Below are 19,613 nucleotides of genomic sequence, written 5' to 3'. Positions count from 1 at the left end.
CGGAGCTTGCAGTGAGCAGAGATCATGCCACTGCGCTCCAGCCTGGGCGACAGAGCAAGACTCCGTCCATCTCAAAAAAGAAAAAAAAAAAAAAGAAATTCATTATTTTTAATAACACTATTATTGCATTAAGAAATCAATTTCATGGTCACGACATATTTTAATGGAATAGAAAACAACATCATAGAAAATAAAGTGGCATGTCACCCATATTAAAATAGAGTATGTTTATGAAACTTCACAGATGTGTGTTGTGTGTGTGTGTTTCTACTGGATTATGATGTAAAATGTATTTCTGAACATATCAGTCAAGAAAGATTGTGCACTGTTGGTGGAGTGGCAACTATTTGGGGCCATTTGGGTCAGACAGATCTTGATTCGAATTCCAATGCCACTGTCAGACACTGAGCTTGTTACTTAAATCCATCTGAGCATCACATATGCATATAAAGTCAACCATATAGTTGTGCTCGATGGGAGAGACACAGTGGTGAGTAGGAAATACTCTTGCCCTCAGAGAAACACAAAATATGCCCTTAATAAGTGTCCACCTCTCTGCAACACTTCAGGATCTCTGTGACTGGTTGGTAAGACAGATGTCTGGATAGAAAGAGATCTTGGAGAAGCTCAACACTGCTTGAGGTTCTTCAGGAGCCAAAGAAATCCTAATGTTTTCTTTGCTCTGTCTTCTTTCTCCTTAAGCATGGCAACAACTCATAGGTAGTAAAAGCTGTGATACTCATGCATTTTGAGGGAAATTTGAGAAATATCAATACCCAAAGCTTCTACCATGGAGCCATTCATGTTATCCAATCTTTGTTTCCAGAATCATCATAGGACCCTGATGACAGTAGCACCAACTCTGAAACATAAATTTGAGAAAATGAAAAAGTGGCATTGAATATCTACATGGAACTTTAGAAAAACAACACACGCACACACACACACACTCATACAGACCCATGAGCAGTCATAGTAATTTGAACAACAAAAACCATGATGTTGAAATTTGGAAGATGTAGCATCTAAGGGTCTAAGAAAGATTAATTTATGCTACCAACAAACACATATTTAAATTGTGGGGAAAAAACACAGTGGCAACCCAACACTACTCTCTCAAGACACAAAGCAGGCCAGACATGGTGGCTCACGCATGTAATCTCAGCACTTTGGGAGGCCGAGGCAAGCAGATTGCTTGAGGCAAGCAGTTCAAGGCCAGCCTGGCCAACATGGTGAAAACCCATCTCCACTAAAAATGCAAAAACTATCTGGTCATGATGGCACATGACTATAATTCCAGCCTCTTGGGAGGTTGAGGCAGGAGAATCACTTGAACCTGGGAGGCAGAAGTTGCAGTGAGCTGAGATTGCACCACTGCACTCCAGCTTGGGTGACAGAGTGACACTCTGGCTCAAAAAAAAAAAAAAAAAAAAAAAAAGACATAAAGCAAGTTTAAATTCCTGTAGTGCCATCCAGATAATCAAGACTGGAAACTGAGTGGCACATCACAGCTATGTCCCCTCTGTCCACCCCTCCAAGGGCATGCAGAATTTAGTTGACCTAACAGCTGCCAAAATCATGGACCAGCTTCATTTTGGAGTGCTCTACCTGTCAAGAAGCTCTCTCATGGAGGGGTGCAGAACACTCCTAACCTGTATCTCTTGGCAACTCACATGGTGAAAAATTATGAACTAGGCAAGGTTTGTCCTTGGAGTCTACAGCTGACCCTTCTGTACCTGTTCCTTTACTAACAATATCCTCATTCTTACTCTGCCAAGCACACCCTTCCCCACATTAAAATTTACTTTCAAATCATCAAATATCCTTCACTGAGGATTGAACATGCATGAGTTTCATAGGTTACTTCTCTCAGAAGTATTATACATTAAATCTGGCTCTCCATATGAAATGGGCGGCTTTATTGGTGAAATTTTTTTTTTTGTATATTAGCAAGATATTTAGGGTGGCAGTGAGAACAGAGGCCCTTTTCATGGCCCCGAAATAACTACACCATGCAAGAGGCTGATGACATCATGGTGATGATGATATGCTAGTCAGACTAGACCAGGCCTTAATGATAAGCACGTGCCATCTGTCAAGAAGGGGTGAGAAGTCACCTAAGGTAAAATGAATGCTGATGTAAACAAGGTTTGTCTTCAACATCCCCCCACCTCCTGTTTAAGGATCAGTCTTCTGACTGGGACCCTAGTAGCCTATAGGCTCGAGTCATCAGGGCCATCTAATCGTCCATTCTAGAGCTTCCCTGCGTGCAAGCCATTTATCCTCCAGGCCATTCCTCATCTCCTTCTCCTTTTCATCAAATGTGTCTGCTATGCATCCTGTTCTATCAATGTTCATTCACTACCAGGTCACATGAAACTGTAATTTGCTCGTCACTGTAAATAGATTTGCGGTATGTAAGATGGAGAGAGTATCTGAAATGAAATAATGACTCTAATGTTGAGACTATCAGTTTCCAGGGAAGCCTAGGGTGGAAAATAACTGGTGATGATGCCTCCAAGGTTAAGAAGCTATAAGGAATCCCCAAGTCCGTCTGTGTATTTGAGTACTTTCTAATGGTGCAGAGTTAGGCTTTGTTGGAGATATAAAGAGGAAGACATGGCCCCTGGTCCCAGGAGTTTGCAGTCAAGCAGGTGGGATGGTGAATTAGGCCATTCTTGCATTGCTATAAAACAAATACCCACAGCTGGGTAATTTATAAAGAAAAGAGGTTTGATTGGTTCACAGTTCTGCAGGCTTTACAGGAAGAATGGTGCTGGCATCTCCTAGGCTTCTGGGGAGGCCTCAGGACGCTTACAATCACGGCAGAAGGTGAAGTGGAAGCAGGCACGTTATATAGTGAGAACTGGAGCAAGAGAGATGGGGGAAGGAGGTGCCACACACTTTTAGACAACCAGATCTTGCCAGAACTCACTATGACGAGGCCAGCCCTAAGAAGATGGCTTTAAATCATTCATCAGAAATCCACTCCCATGATCCAAACACCTCCCACCAGGCCCCACCTCCAACACCGGGGATCATGATTCAACATGAGGTTTCCAGGAGACAACACCCAAACTATATCAGAGGAGATCTTGGGTGCCAGGCACTTGCATCCACCACTTTAAATTACCTTATTTAATTGTGGTGGTATCATCATCTAATTTTGCAGACAAGGAACCAAGGCTCAGAGGAGTAAACTATTTTTATCCAAGGTGAGTCTCTCTCCAAGGGGCTGACTAGTGCCCCTCTTAGGACAGCAGCGAGTTGGAATAAAATCGGGCCTGCCTAAGGTCTTTAAGGAACAGGGGATGCTTACTTCCTTTGCATTCCTTTGGCCACCTACATAGCATACTTAAGCTCCTTCTGGATAGACTGTGTCCTCTTATTCACATGCTGAAATTGTTATACATTTTTAAACAAATAATAAGCGAATAATACATTTTTCTAAAAAGTAACTGATTTTCTCTAGGTTCAGTACAGATAGCCAGCCATGGGAGTCAGAATTTGAACTCAGATCTGGTCTGGTTCTGAAGGCTCTGTTCTTTCCAGCTTTGAGACAAAGGAGCAAATGTGAGAAGCGCCTTTTGCTCACTTCTGCTTGCCGGCAGAATTTCACAAAAGCCCCGGACTGTGAAGATGTGCAGCTCTTTGGAAAGATGCTTTGAAGACGAAACCTTTAATAGGGTTAGTGCCTATGCCTCTGTAATCTATAACTGGATGCACTCTTACACCCAAGCCTTGATGGGATTCTGCTGCGATGTAACTTCTGAGCAAATTTGATGTGATTGTGCAGGTCCTGAAACGCCACTTCCTCTCTGTCAGCGTGGACTGAAATCCTGGGCTGGAGCAGTCTCATAGGATCTCTCTGAAAGGCTGTTCCCAGGCTGTAGGCCTTGGTCTGTAGTCCACAGTAAGACTGCTGAATACAACTCACTTTAATTCTTTAAAAGCCTGACTGTTTTCTTTAGTCGGCATGGCATTCCATACCATTCCAGAAACAGAAGCCAGGGGGATATGTGAAGGAGAGAGCGATGGCGCAGTGTGTGAAGCTGATTAGCTGTTAACTAGCGGAGTTGAGAGAAGGCAGCTGGCCAAATGCCCTGGAGGGGCAAGGAAAAGCTTTTCAGAGAGCTGGGAAGTGGCACTCCAGTGAGGTCTGAAGCCATGAGGGATGAATTATTTATCCCACAGTAGCTAGAAGAAGAGGGGTCTTTCCAGGGAGTGTGACCAGTTTAAGCAAAGGCTTGGGAGCAGGAATAAAAATGTGCTGGGCCGGGCACAGTGGCTCACGCCTGTAATCCCGGCACTTTGGGAGGCCGAGGCGGGCAGATCACGAGGTCAGGAGATCGAGACCATCCTGGCTAACACGGTGAAACCCCGTCTCTACTAAAAATAAAAAAATTAGCAGAGCGAGGTGGCGGGTGCTTGTAGTCCCAGCTACTTGGGAGGCTGAGGCGGGAGAATGGCGTAAACCCGGGAGGCGGAGCTTGCAGTGAGCCTAGATCGCGCCACTGCACTCCAGCCTGGGCGACAGAGCAAGACTCCATCTCAAAAAAAAAAAAAAAAAAAAAAAAAAAATTGTGCTGAAGTGGGAAAGGGGAGCTGGTTAAGGGACTAAAAGTTATTCCTTGTGGACCACCTTCTCATCACACATTCTTTGACCTCATTGTAGTTCAATGGAGGGAAAGAGAGTCAAAAGCAGGAGGGAAGTTTCTCTCCAAGCGGACAAGGGCTCAGCAAACCCAGCCTTCCCCACAGTCTTACCTGGAGCTATTGCCTGGGGAAGAGGGTGTTCAGGCCACAGTAGCCCAAGGCTGGGGGCACCTTTGCTCAGAAGCCCCTGCCGTGCTGCTCCTCGTGAGCCTCTTGGGAGGAAGGGCCAGGGAGCCAGGCGGTTCTCCCATCCCCTTCTGGAATCCTGGCCAGTTTCCATGTACATAACCCAGCTTAATCCATAGAAACAGGAGCTGCAAGGCATGTTCTTTCTCTTTTTTTCCTCTCCAAGACACGGAAACCTTTATTTTCTCCCTACACCACAAACCGGTACTGTTAAATAATATTGGATAATTGCACCTGTCGTACTCCCCATATTGTGCTGAGGAAAAATAATTGCTGGTTTTCTGCTTTGCCGTTTAGCTGTGACTCCGTCATTTGACTCGGAGCATGTCATTTTCTCCCATTTTAGACTGTGTACAGTCAAACCCTGTGAAAGGACTCACAGACAGCGGCCCTGAGTGTGTGAGTGGGCACGGGCCTCATTCAGCAACGATTTCTAATTTATACAGCATTGAAAATCCACAGCTATAAATAAACAGTTCTGACTGGCTTTGCTGCCTACTCAAATGCTTTATTAAAAAAAAAAAAAAAAAGTCACCAGCAACTGCATGAGAAAGGAAAACACGAATGTCTGGAGGTGGATTCTGGCTTCTGAATCCTGGGCTTGGGAGGGGGAACGCCCCACTTTGGGGCCGGCTCAGTGCTCAGCCGCTCCAGTTTTTGGAAGGCCTGGCCTCCTCGCTCCTTGCTCAGCCCCTCACGCTCCCCACGTGTGGGTGCAATGTGTTTGGGGATTACAGTATATGAAACTGGCTTCCTGTTATGACAAGCATTGCAAGTGAGTAGGTGCGGAGGAACTGAAAATAGCTTAAGAAATGTAGGACCCTTCTGGGGAGAGAATGGGGTTAAGGCATTGTTTAGGCAACAAGACAAGTCTTCTACCCAAATTCAGAATTGGTTTCAAATGTGAGACAGCAACACTGGAACAGAAGCATGAGTATAGGCCAGTCCCTGGGGTAGTGGTGGCAGTGTCCTTCCTCCTCCTGTAATGGGGACAGTTTCCACCAATTTGGGATCTCTTGACCACCTTCTTTTGTCCAGCTCTGCAAGATGTGGACACGTTTTTGTTTTGTTTTTTAAATAAAGGTTTTTGGATGACCCGGTACTACTTTGCTCTGTGAGAAAGAGGAAGGAAACTGGGCTCAGGAGTCAACTATCTGTGTGACCTTGGAGTTGTCATTTCCCTGCTCTGAACGAGAGGTGTGCTGGAGCCAGTCTGCACAGGCTCTCGAGGACTGAGTGGTTGTGCACATCTCTTCCCAACTCTACATTCAGCAGCATGCTGCCAGCTTGAAAAAGGCCATGGTGAGAGTTTACACCATGGAAATGAGCACACATTGTCAATCAGAGCCTGACATCTTTTCCCCAGAGAGCTGGTTGTTAAACATTTCCCAGCACACCACCATCAGAAACTCAGTTTGCTCATTTGTAAGATGAGAATGTAACTCATCTCCTACTTACGAAGTTTCCGTGGGCTAAAATAAGTGAGAGTGGTGATAAATTACTTGACACTATATAAATATTGCTGGAATCATCATGTGGTTGCTATAGTTGTCATTTACTATTAAGGGCCTAACATAGTGCTATGTAATTTGCAAATACCATGTACCTTACTGTAAACATTTTTTTTTTTTTGAGGCGGAGTCTCGCTCTGTTGCCCGGGCTGGAGTGCAGTGGCCGGATCTCAGCTCACTGCAAGCTCCGCCTCCTGGGTTCCCGCCATTCTCCTGCCTCAGCCTCCGAGTAGCTGGGACCACAGGCCCCCGCCACCTCGCCCGGCTAGTTTTTTGTATTTTTTAGTAGAGACGGGGTTTCACTGTGTTAGCCAGGATGGTCTCGATCTCCTGACCTCGTGATCCGTCCGTCTCGGCCTCCCAAAGTGCTAGGATTACAGGCTTGAGCCACCGCGCCCGGCCCCTTACTGTAAACATTTAATCAGTGTGTTATTGTTTTGTTGTTGATCCGTTCTTAAGCCACTGCAGCACCCAGCATGCTCTTGTGTGCTTAGGTATGTGCTCAATGGGAAATGGTTCCGAGACATTTCTAGTGTTGGAAGAGACACTACACAATGGCCAGGCATGCTGCGATCAAGGTTTAATTTGGCCCTAGGCCCAGTAAATCCACAAATAGAAACTTGCAGGCTCATCCCCACCAAGAGCTTACTGTGACTGCGAGTGTACGAAGCCCGAGTCACTTTTGGGGTGTGGAAAATTTGGGTGATCCCCCGAGGGCCTCACGTTTGGGGAATTTCCACTGTGGCAACTGCTTCTGAGCTCCTGCTGAGACCAGGTGCTTGCAGCAGTGAAGAGGCTGCAGTAGATGTGGGGAAAGAGGTGGTATTCCCAGCTCCATCTGGAAAAGACTTGAGGCCCATATTAACAGAACAGTAGAAAAAGAAGTGGGGATTAAGCAGGTTTCTTGGTGCCTGTCCTGGTCTTCCCTTGGGCTGCCTTCCTCCCTGAGATATTCTGTCCTCTTCTGTAACCCTTCAAGACCACTCTTGCTCACTTGTATTAATTTTTCCTATATAGTGTTAGGTTGGGAAGTCCAAGTGCAATTTTCTTCAGTGTCCACACCCCAACCCGTGTAAGCCTAGTGACAGACTAGTAGACTCAAATATGTTTCACCAATAGACATTTGCCATTTGTGCCAGGAAAATAACACTAGGAAAATCACAGGAGGGATCATGAATCCTTGTTAAGCATCTGAAAATCAGCTTTGTTCAACCACACACTAACTCAGAAAAGTGCTTTGTAGCAAAGCAATCTCAACAGCTCTCACAATTCCATCACTTCCCATCCAGATTCTTCTGTAAGTAAAAGTATTAACACACTGTTTATTTGATGAATTAATCAATGTTCAAATGGAAGAGGTTTTGACAGTGTCACTAATACCTGCCCTGAATGCTTGCTTAGAAAAGAAACAGATTTCCCAGTATTTTTTATAACTTACTTTCCCATTGTCTCCAATTAATTTGCTATTATCTCAAGTAGACAGACAATTTCAGTGGTAGCCATCACCCTACATTTTTAGATCATTGTAAAAAAATGGATGAGCAATCCATGAAAATAACTAGCTTAATGAAATGCTTGGTTTTTAAAGGAAAGTTGGGATTATTATTATTTTTTTTTAAAAAAGGCCCAGGACTGGTAGCTAGGAGATCCAGGAGACAGAAGCCATTGCCTTGGTTCTGACACTAAGTAACCCTTTTGCCTTGTGCAGGTAACTTCTCATCTAGGTCCTCAGCATCCTCCTCTGTAAACTTAAGAGTTTAAATGACTCTAAGTTCCTCTCTCTCTCTCTAGATGTTCTGTAACACCAAGTTTATGTGAGTTTCTTTGGCTAGGTTTTAACCAGAGACCACCCTCCATGAAGGTCAAAGGTAATCAAATCTGAGATGGCAGGAGTTGTTTTTGGCATGTGCAGTCAACCTTTCAAAAAACCAAGAGTTCTCAAGTTAAGCTACCTTCACGAACTTCTTATTAAATGTAAGTATCACTCTCTGTCCCTCCTGCTTTCCTATGTTGCTCTACCACCTCCCTCCATCAGGAAAAAAAAAAAAAAAGATGACAAAAATCTCTTGTGTTTTCTTCCTTCTTGGTTCTTGGAAAACGGTGTGCAATCACTTCCTCTTCTTCTGTGGCTGCCTCATGTCACCTGTGCAAACAAGAACAGAGACAGACCTCAGGCTTCAGGCTTTCTCTAATGGGTATTTTTGCTGTGGGTAAAGATTCACTCTGATTTGGGGCAGTAGAAAGTCGAACACACTTTTCCCAAGGTGACAAGATACAGTTTAGGGAGTTATGAAAAATAGCTGCCATGACGACAGGGGCAGAGAACAACTCTGCCGTCCTCCCTCAATGCTGGGTTCACAGTTAGCCAGGCACCCATGATGCTGTTTGCCTTCAGGTGCTCTGCATAGCTAAGAGGAGGCATATTGCTGTGGCTCTGAGTGAGTGTTTGCAGGCTACACACAATCCATCAGCAAACTTTGAGACTTTGCAGATGGAGATGAAGAGACCACATCAAATTAGAGAGGAAATAGAAGGGTGGATGTTCACCTAATTGGGGTCATTCTGTGACCTCTTAGCAAATGAATTCATCAGCCTGGTGGAAAAGTACTGGCATATGGATTAGGTTTGAGTAAGCTCATTAGAGGGGCATTATTCTACTGAAATTATAGCATTAGATTCGTAGAATGACTTCTATTCAGCCAACAAGTTGGTACTCCATATTTAATGATCATAAATCTTTGTGTAAGCTCTGCAATCTATGAAATTTCATTAGCTCATTATCCTTTGCGCTTGTTGCCAAATACTATCAATCCTACTTTAAAAACTTCTCCATCCCAGAACTTATAGCCCTGGTAGTTCTGGCTTGATATTCCTGCAGCAAATCCATGCTCCTGATTCCACAATTCACCCTTCAGACCTTGCCACCTTCATCAATTCTATCCTTAACAGTAAACACTAGGTATCTTATACTAATTCCATTCTGCTGGAACTCCACTTCTTAAAGGCTATCATGACTGGTGACTTTTGAAGTCCTGTTTGTGGACCCTTAATCACACTGATTTCCTAGGATGGCCACCTCTTGGTCACGCAGTCCTCATGGCTATTCTTGTGTTCATCTCATGCAACATTTTCAAGATCAAAGCTCTCTCTTCGTCTGCTTCTCATCAATCTAGACTACCCCAGTCATCAGCCAACGCTTATTGTTTATCAAACTTTATGGGTTTCACATTGTTTTCATTTTTCATTGGTGTGTCTACTTTTTTCTCTTCTGTTTTTCTTTTTCTTTTTCTTTTCTTTTTTTTTTTTTTGAGACAAGGTCTTTGCCCAGGCCGAAATACGGTGGCACAATCTCAGCTCACTGCAGCCTTGAACTCCTGGGCTGGAGTCCTCCAACCTCAGTCTCCTGACTAGTTGGGATGATAGGTACACACCACCATGCCCAGCTTTTTTGTTTTGCTTTTTTATTAGATACAGGGTCTTGCTATGTTGCTCAGGATGATCTTGAACTCCTGGCCTCACCACGAGAGATCCTCCCATCTCAGCCTCCCAGAGTGCTAGGATTACAGGCAAGAGCCACCACCCTCGGCCTTATTTTCCATTTTTGATGTGAATTCTCTCCTCCCTAGTTAGGCCTTCTCTACATTAGGTCTATAAGTACAAGCACAGTACCACCTCTTTCTGTAGAGTATACTCTGGGCCTTTAATGAATTCTTTTTCAATTAAATAACCAGCTTACATAAAACAGGGACAATATAAACTTGGTCAATATAAACTTCTCAAATTTCTACCCCCTGGAGTCATTCTGAGGGTTTCTAAAACTTTCTTCTATCCGTGTTGTTTACCAATCCTCAGGCCCTCAAGCGTAATTGTAATCATAACCTCAGTTCTTCCACCTCAGGTGTCAAGGACTGAAGTCTCCCTTCTCCGTTTAAGAAATGCAACAGAACCCGAAGGTCTGGAGAAAGGCCACCCAGGAGCAGACGTGGCGGTGTGAAGCTCTGCTGGGGGAGGAGAGCAGGTGGCTCCTTCCATGGGGTTAGAGTCCTCTGTCCAAAACCAAGTAGCTAGGAGGAACACTAAGAAATGCCCACATACCCCATCCACATGCTAGAGAGAAGGGACTGTCCCCAAATGGGTCTCTGTGGTCCTCCCAAAGTCATTTTATTCTGTAGGGACTCACACGGCGTGAACATTGTAAAAATCATGTTTCTTTTTGCTTCTAGCAGCTGGGAATGGTGAGTAGGGTCTTAGTCTTGAATTCTTACAGAGCTAAGCAGTTTCTAGGCTTCTTTAAGTCTTCGGAATGTATCTCTGATGGTGTTTTTTTTTTTTTCTCATTTTTCTTTTTCTTTTTTTTTTTTTTTTGAGACAGGGTCTTGCTGTCACCAGGCTGGAATGCAGTGGTGTGACCTCGGCTCACTGCAACCTCTGCTTCCCAGATTGAAGCATTTCTGCCACTTCTCAGCCTCCCGAGTAGCTGGGACTACAGATGTACGTCACCACACCTAGCTTTTTGTGTGTGTGTCTGTGTCTGTGTGTGTTTTTAGTAGGGACAGAGTTTAACCATGTTATCCAGGCTGCTCTTGAACTCCTGAGCTCAAGTGATCCACCCACCTCGGCCTCCCAAAGTGCTGGGATTACAGGTGTGAGCCACTGCACCCGGCCCTCTGACCATGTTTCTATAATACATAGCTGGAAATGAGGAAACTGTTGACTTAACAATAGATCATATATCTTACCCAAACCAAATTCGCAAAATGGATTTTAAGTTGTAATTGGAAAATTATGTTTATTATAAAGATTTTCTTGATTGAGAAGCATTTTTCCCAGTCAAAAGTATCCTAGTTGGCAGACAGTAAGTTAGATTCACCCTGACTTGTTTTATTCCTTTATCCTCTATCAGATAGTACCAAGGGCTAGAAATATTTTTATAACCCTGATATTTCGCCTTATATTCTTGACCACTTGGTGCTTGGCTGGTGACTTCCAATCAGGCCACTGGAAGCAGAGATTCCAACTGTGTCTCAGTATTTCAGAAGCAGAGATTCCAACAGATTCTAGCTTCCATCTTTGCAAGATCTAAACATTTTCTGCAGGCATGACCAAGAAACTATTGTTTCAATCAACATCACCGTAGGTACCAAATATAATTACATACCTTATTATTCCAATAGTTAGAACTCAGGATAAATAAAAACACAGTATTCCCAAAGATTTACACCTGTGTATCTACAACCAGGAAAATGAATGCCAGGAATTGAAAATTTGAAGAACATTTGCCTGGTTCCAGTGGCCTGACTCAGAAAAGGGCAAGAAGGTTGATTAGCAGGTGTTAGAGAAATGAGGTCTGAGCACTGATAATCCTATGTTCACACTGCAGAAGTCCAGGGAGGAGAGGGAGCTGAGGGCTGGCTGGAGAAACCCCTGTGGGAAACAGGCTGAGGAAGAGGGAGGAAAGGTAATCCAGAGCTGGCTCTTTTTGAGTTTAGGGAGATGAAGTTAGGACAAGAAAGGAAAAATGGAGATAACTTTTTGTCATTGACTAAATGCTGCCCCAGCAGGACCATGCTTTAAAGTACCTGTGGAGTCACTGCACGATAAAATTCTTCTGTTATGGAATAAGCGAGTTAATAAGACAAACCTCATCCAATTCCTTCGTGAATAAAACAAGGAGGTGCGCTAAATGGCCTCTAGGCAGCTTTCATCAAGAAAATCTCCCTTTTAAAAAACCTGGTTTATGGCAAATAATATTAAAAACAAGCTTCAATATCATTCTGTCCAAGACACAATCCCAGCGCCACTTAGCCAGGCTGGAATTTTCAGCTTACAATCTGTCCTTAGGATGAGAAGGACCTATGGTCTTAGGGGCCCTGACAAAGGACAGCCTGACCTCTGGCATGTGTCCATCGGGGCACAGGGAGAGGGGTCTCAGGCCCTGGGTAAGCTGACTGTCTTTCTAACCATCCCCACATAGCAGAGGCCCTGCCATTTGGGCCTAAGGTGCTTAGCCCCTTTCTGTGCACCATATCTCTTGTGGGATGCTTTTCTCTTCCCAAGAGGCTTGTGTCTTGGTGTTAGCATCCTTGAGTGCTATCAATCATCCAGGAAAAAAAAAAAAAGAAAAGAAAAGAAAAAGAAAATTAAGCATGTAAGGGGCAGAGAAGGGAGTCTTTGACAGGATGTCCTGATCGCCTCTTGCCCCCAGTCAATGTGGAAGAGAATCTGCCCTGGGCATGCCTGGGTGTTCAGTCATAGTCATGGTGAGCCAAGCTCTCAATGTCCTGCCAGAGACAGCTTCCCCTGCCTACTTCTATCATGGTTTGAAGTTAACATTCCATCTAACACCTCCCAAAAAGCAGAAATTGAATCTTTCTGGGGGGATGACTGGTCCCAGTAACTGACTCTGTGCTTGCCCAACCCTCTGCCTCATGACACAGAAAGGCTAGCACAGAGCAGGGAGTGAGATGGTGACAGGTCAGGCCAGGGGGCCCTGCGGAACCTCTTGTGAGCTTTTTGAGCCTCAGTGCATTCTTGAAGGACCTTCCTGTGGGCCACGACAACACCTGCCTCCCTGATGCTCAAAGCTAGTTCCCTGCAACTGTGCACCCTGGGAGGACTTCATCATACACTTTCCAAGTTAACATGTGATTCTCAGTATTGTTTCCTATTGCTGTCCTTCTTGCTCTCCTGTCCATGTTCACCCACTGATGTGGTACAGGAGGAGGGAGAAAGTGAGTAGATATTCAGCTATCGTGACCATCACCACCAACACCCTTCTCAGTCCAGCAGCCCACTCAGGACAGCACCACACTGCACAAGGATGCTGTAGACAGAATTATCCACACTGGGAGGAGACCAGGGTCCTGAGATGTAATAGAGTCTTGTCCTCACACCAGCAGCATCGGTATGTCTGGAGTATGCATTAGAAGGGCAGAATCTCAAACTGCACCCCAGATCCACTAAACCAGAATCCACACTTTAACAAGATTTCTGGGTTCCCCAAGATCCTCATTTTGATGAGAATCAGCGGCCCATACAGGTTTGAGAAGCAATGCTCTGTAACAGCGGCTCTGGATCCTGATTGCAAGTTAAAATAACTGGGAAGCTTTAAAAAATGCCCATGTCAAGTCACCATCTCTAGAGATATGGATCTAATTGGTCTAAGGCCGGCCTGGAAATTATTATTTTTAAAACTCCTCTAGTGTTTCTGTGATGTAAAAAGCCAAGGTAGAGAACTACTGCTAGAGAGATCCTGTCACGTTGAATGGCACTTGACTGATACTTCGCCTGATATTCTTGACTACGTGGTGCTTGGCTGGTGACTTCCAATCGGGCCACTGGAAGCAGAGATTCCAATTCTGTCTCAGGATTTCAGAAGCAGAGATTCCAACAGATTCTAGTCTCCAATAGCCTGACCTCCTATTCGCTGTAAGTACCTGAGGACGTGCTTCATCTCTGTCCATCTGCTGTCAGGTAGCTGTTACCTTTATTCACTTTCAGCTGGGAAACTGGTAATTTATACATCAACTCGAAGGGGAGAATGAGGGAGAATAAGATGACCAGCAGCAGTGACTAACTCTATATGCCAGGTCCTGCTGTAGGCGTTAGATCCTCAGCAAGTCATCTGAGGTTTTCCGTGAGCCCAGGAGGAGGTCACCAGCATTATCTCCACCAGGACAAGAGAAAGCTGGGGCACAGAGACCTTTAGTGACTTACTCAGTCTCACAGGTACAAGTGACAGGGCCAAGATAGAAACTGAGGCAGTTTGGCACCAGAACTTTTCTTCTAACCACAGCCCCCAACTGCCTCCCTGAAGCATTCATTTGAATTTCTGCTCTCACTGAAGGGGGCTCAGGCTGTGGAAGGAGAGAAAGCACAGCTTAGCTCTGGCTTTGGACAGAATATATGGCTATCTATAATTTTCCAGAACCGAAGATCTGGAGAAAAGCTCCCAGGTAGGGGAACCAGACAGCGGAGTGCCCAAGCCAAGATGGCATCAAACCTTATGAACACTGGCCCAGCAGGCACAGACAGGGACCATCTCAGGCCTCCTGGGCTTGGTGGCCACTCTACTTAGAGGCTGCCTGATCGTGGAGGAATTGAAGTGCATTGCCATAGGATACATGGTTGGTTTGCGGCCAGGTGAGGGACATACCCTGGCTTTCTTGATTCTTACTCCAGTGCTCTTTCCCCTGTTTAATACTTTCTGCCCTAACATGCATGTCTTCAACAACTCTCTAACTGGTACACCTTGCCGTCACCCTCCTATACTCCTTAAACTCCCTGCCCGATACCCTACAGTCATTAGAGTCACTCCTTATCTGCCATCTCCAGAACACCTTTGCAAAAAGTTCTACTTTACACCTAGGGAAAAAAGTCCTTGGATATCCTATTGTCTGCACTGATTGATGCAATGAGAAAGCTAATGGAAATGAGGGATTTTAAGATGAACAAGACGTATCCCTAATCCGTAAGACACCTGAGGTCTAGTGGAAAAACAAATCCCTAAAGCAGTAGTGAAACAGCAGTCGTGATAAAGTGGTAAGTCTGGTGATTGGGAGATAAAGTGGGATGCACTGGGAAGGACATGAAGTCCAACCTGGGCTGACCAGGGAAGGCTTCCTGGAAGAGGTGAGTGTTGAAATGAATGAATATGAGCCAGGCAAAGACTGAAGGATAGGAGACACAGAATCCCATGGACATAAGAAACAACATCAATGTGGAGGGAAAACCAGCAGTTTGGTGCCACTGGGGCACAAATACAGAAGAGCAAAAGCCAAAGCAGGGACTGGGTCACAGAGGCCCTTGTGTGTCACTCCAAGGGTGTGAATTTTCTTCAGTAAATTGGGGAAGGCCTTAAAGTGTTTTCAGTAGAATAGGACATGGGGAAATGTGTTCACATAGGTTGCTTAGCTTTCAGCAATGTAAAAATGTTCACTGTATTGCAACTTTAACAAATCTAATTTTCTTTTAATTCTTACTAAATTATTCATAATTAATAAAGATCTGTTCAAGATTTAATACATTTATGATCTTATTCTGATGTTAAATAGGACCTTTTACTCATTCTCTTCTTTAAAAAGTTAAAAATCTAGGAAGAGCTCGAGAGATGAGCACAGTCATTTACAATTGTCTCTTTCACTTACATGAAAACTTGCATGTACATGAGGTAATTGAGGGTCTATATGTTGATGCCGGCTTATCTATTTATTGAGACTTAATTATAGCTAAAAATTGGATGCAGTCCTTAAACAATAAGGCTTGTTAAGCACTTTGTGTTGAGAATAGTAATTTCAATAATAACAAATATGATGATAATTTTGTTTTTTAGTTCAATGGATGTTTAAAATTCACCATAGAGTAACAATTTAAAAATTAACTCAATACATTATTGAACTCAATACATTATTGAAAAACTGATTTTAAAAGTTGTTGTTCTCTAAGCTCTAAGTAATCAAGTTTTTCTCTGTACTTCTAATATCTTAAAGCTTCTTTAAATATATATATATATAGAGAGAGAGAGATTTGGGGAAGGCATCAGAAATCTTTACCCAGAACTTCGAGGAGCCAAAACTAGTTAAAATTATATGTCAACACATCTAAAATGTCAACACATTTTTTTTTTTTTTTTGGCGATAATTTTCTGTGATTTGGAATCCTGATTGGGAAGTAATTTTTAGTATTCCATTTTTTTAAGTGTTTGCTTTCAAAGAGAATTTTGCCCTTGAGAGTTTCTGAAACTAGTCAAATTCTCCAAGAGTAGAAAACACGTGATACATCCAAGTTGCATGCTTATTTCTCCAGGGTCTCAGCTTCCTCTCAGAAACACACACTCTGGTACTGAACCTTCTGAAACTGTCAGGTTTTTTTGCATACACGGGCTTATGTTTTCACACCAGTTCATAGATTGGGCGGAAGATGGCACTTCTGCCATCTCTATTTTGATAGAACAGAATGGCATGTGGGCGAGTGATGTGGGGGATTGGGTGTGACTCTTTGCCTTCCTTATATACAGAATCAGGGTAGAGTTCCTGCACTTCTCCTGGGGTAGGGAAATAAGTCATGGATGTTTTGCAGCCTGACTTTCTGGTAGTTACTTTTCCAACAATAAAAACATATTCTGGGGTGGGGTGGGGAGAGAGGAAGCAGGAAGGAGAATGAAATCTTCCATTTTAAAAGTAACTAAGATGATTTTTTTTTTCTTAGGAAGAAGCAACAGGATTCTACCCACCTATAATGAGAAAGTTTAACTTACTGACATATTCTCATTGCTGAAGACTCTGTCTGAATGAGGATTTCGGTCTCAAGTCTAGGATGTGATTTCATTTGGTAAATGTCTTATGGAAGGCTGAGGAGCAGCCTAATGAGGCACTGCTGAGGTGGGAGGAGGTGGGAGGAGCTGAGAAGACGATCTGGACTTACTTCCTTCAGAATGAAATCTTGATATTTTCAAAGCTTGTGTCCCTGGAACCCTCACTTGGGTTATGGGGAGACCCCTGATTTTATTTATTCATGCTAGGGATGGTAATACCTTGTTCTCTAGGTCCTGGGCTTTCTAAAGAAGATTATTTTCAGCTTCAAAGTTAAATGATGCATTGTTTGGGGGAGGAGAGGAGATCCTTTGATGAGGTCCTTTAAAAGAGTACCCCACCCCCAACACTCTCCTCTTGCCTGCCTTGGCAGAACCTGTCTGAGTCCTTTGGACAAAGATAGTAAGCATCATTGCTTCTGTTTGGGGTTAGTTTTTCTTTCTGTTTCCAGATGAAGTGGAGACGCAGGCACGGAAGAAGCGCATCTGTAGCTAAGAAAGAAATACACTGACCCCATTTCCAGTGGTTGAGCTTCTCTCCAAGTAGGTAGATGCTGGCGATGAAGATGTGGCTGAGAGAGAAGAAAGCTGCTAGACCCACGGGGCTGAGTTTGGCAAACACAGGATATACCCAGGTACCTGTCTCAAAGTAGAGCCACAGGATGCTGCAGGAAATAAGAAGTCACAGTGATTAGAGCAGGAGGAGAAAAACAAGCCATTTTCTCATCAGGATCAATGAGGTACTGGAACCTAGGCAGGGGAAAAGAATCCGTATCAGGGACATTTGTCAACAGCTGTAGTATTCCCACAAACCTAAATAAGTGAGGCTTTTCTGGGTAAATCTACTTGATTCAATAAGACATGCTGTTTGATAGGCTGGGCTGGGTTGTTTTACCTAACCCATTAAAATTCAACATTGGTGAAAAAATAGAAGAGAACATAGGGTTGGGCACCGTGGCTCCCACCTGTAATCGGAGCACTTGGGGAGGCTGAGACAAGTGGATCACCTGAAGTCAGGAGTTCAAGACAAGCCTGGCCAACATGATGAAACCCTGTCTCTACTAAAAATACAAAAAATTAACCGGGCATGGTGGCTTGGGCCTGTAGTCCCAGCTGCTCGGGAGGCTGAGGCAGGAGAATCACTTGAACCTGGGAGGCAGAGGTTGCAGTGAACCAAGATCATGCCACTGCACTCCAGCCTGGGGGACAAGAGTGAAATTTCGTCTCAAAAAAAAAGAGAAAGCGAGAACATAGAACATATTGTTAGCTAAAGGGAGTAGGTGGGAACATGAATGATCCCTTTCCCTGAGAGGTATGGCCTTCTGAGACATCAAACCTGCTATTAAGGAATTCATTTTGCTGGCTCTGAGCCAGAGGAGTGGGGTTTGCTTTTTTTGGAACTAAGAATCAGGTGCAGCTTTCCATTAGCTCTCCAAGTCTGCTGGGATGAGGGAGCAGAGATGGAGTGTTATTGCCCTAATACAACATGCCTAGGATTTAACCATTGGCCCTGATTTTCACTCATGCATATAGTCATAAATAGAGTGTTAAGCAGGAATGCATGGATTTGCAGGGAGACTCAGATCTTGCTTATGTGAGGATAGGCTGTAAGTCATTTCTGGAAGCCAAGAGAAGAAAAAGAAATGCTAGGAGAAGAGCCATGATGTCTAAGTGAAGCCTAAAAATGCAATTTGCTGGAAACCAACTGCACTGGAAGGTGCCAAAGTCTGAAATAACTTTTAAAAATTAAATGTGGGGAAGCTGATGCATCAGCTACAGTTCCTCATTGGTTAGGAGCACAGAATCTGGAACCAGGCTTCTGTGATTCAAATCCTAGCTCTGCCACCTAGTAGCTATGTTACCTCCAGCAATTTCGTCAACCTTTCTGTCCCCATCCCCTCAATGTGTAAAGTGAAGATCCAAATAGCATACACCTTCTAAGGCTGTTGTAAGGAATGCAGGAGTTAACACATATAAAGGATACAGAACAGTGCTTGGCATATTGTAATATTTGACAAGAGTTCAAAAGCTTCTGTCTCCACTGAGGGAAGGCACAATGGGAGTGCTCTCAGAAAACCTTCTTTGAAGTGCTGATCTCTTGTAACAATTAGGATAGGCCGGGTTATGCTTCAAAAACAACTTTTAAATTTGAATCTCCCATGTTGTCAAAGGAATTCAGATGGAAGAATGAAATTCTGTGCTTAAACTTTCAGAAACCCAAGGGTGATCTCTGTCATTTCAAATACTTGAAGTTTGTTAAATGTTTTGTGGAAGAGACAAGGGCTATATATTCAGGGCCAGGAGTAGAGTGAAGCAAGAGAAGTCCTAGGGTGTAAAATTTAAGGGATTATCTCTGTGCATCAAAGGACGCAATAAACAGTGTGAAAAGGCAATCCATGGAATGGGAAATAATATTTCTACTAAGGGGTTAATATCCAAAATATGTAAAATATTCCTGTAACTCAACAATAACAACAAACCCAAATAACCCAATTAAAAATGGACAAAGGACTTGAATAGACATTTTACAGAGAAGATACATGAAAGGCCAACAAGTGCATGAAAGAATGTTCAGCATCACTAATAACTAGAAGAAATGCAAATCAAAATGACAGTGAGATATTGTCTTACACTCATTAGGATGGACACTTTTTTTTTTTTTAAAAAAGACAAGATAACAAGTGTTAGTAAGGACAGAGAGAAATTGGAACTCTTGTTCATTGTTGGTAGGAATGGAAGATGGTACATCTGCCTTGGAAAACTATATGGTGGTTCCCCCCAAAACTGAAATAGAATTACCATCTGATCCAGCAATTCCACTTCTGAGTACACACCCAAAAGAATTGAAAACATGGCTAACACGGTGAAACCCCATCTCTACTAAATATACAAAAAATTAGCCAGGCATGGTGGCAGGCAACCTGTAGTCTCAGCTACTTGAGAGGCTGAGT

General features: G+C 43.7%; 1 protein-coding gene and 1 non-coding gene across 8 annotated transcripts in view; one reads left to right on the top strand and one right to left on the bottom strand.

The window, feature by feature from the left end:
- The first annotated feature begins 3,208 nt into the window (after window positions 1-3,208).
- Window positions 3,209-3,350, top strand: LOC111521806. Its single transcript, XR_002725073.1, has one exon. It is a non-coding gene; the product is annotated as a small nucleolar RNA SNORA67 (small nucleolar RNA).
- Window positions 3,351-7,643: 4,293 nt separating this feature from the next.
- Window positions 7,644-19,613, bottom strand: part of ADTRP (androgen dependent TFPI regulating protein) — a 92,574-nt gene continuing 80,604 nt past the window's right edge. For 4 of the 7 annotated variants that reach the window (XM_023185385.2, XM_023185386.2, XM_023185387.2 and 1 more), the window contains exons 6-7: window positions 17,176-17,327; window positions 7,644-8,496 (exon numbers count right to left, since the gene is read on the bottom strand). In XM_023185385.2, coding sequence (XP_023041153.1) covers window positions 8,462-8,496; window positions 17,176-17,327 — 187 coding nt within the window. In that variant the 3' untranslated portion in view covers window positions 7,644-8,461. The remainder of the gene's footprint in view (window positions 8,497-17,175; window positions 17,328-19,613) is intronic. The other 3 variants (XM_023185392.2, XM_023185391.2, XM_023185390.2) reach the window with 1 other exon arrangement.

This window comes from Piliocolobus tephrosceles, chromosome 5 (assembly GCF_002776525.5).
Source record: "Piliocolobus tephrosceles isolate RC106 chromosome 5, ASM277652v3, whole genome shotgun sequence".
In the NCBI taxonomy this organism is placed as follows: Eukaryota; Metazoa; Chordata; class Mammalia; order Primates; family Cercopithecidae; genus Piliocolobus; species Piliocolobus tephrosceles.
Note: the sequence above shows the minus strand (reverse complement) of the source record. Positions and strands in the feature narration are given on the sequence as shown.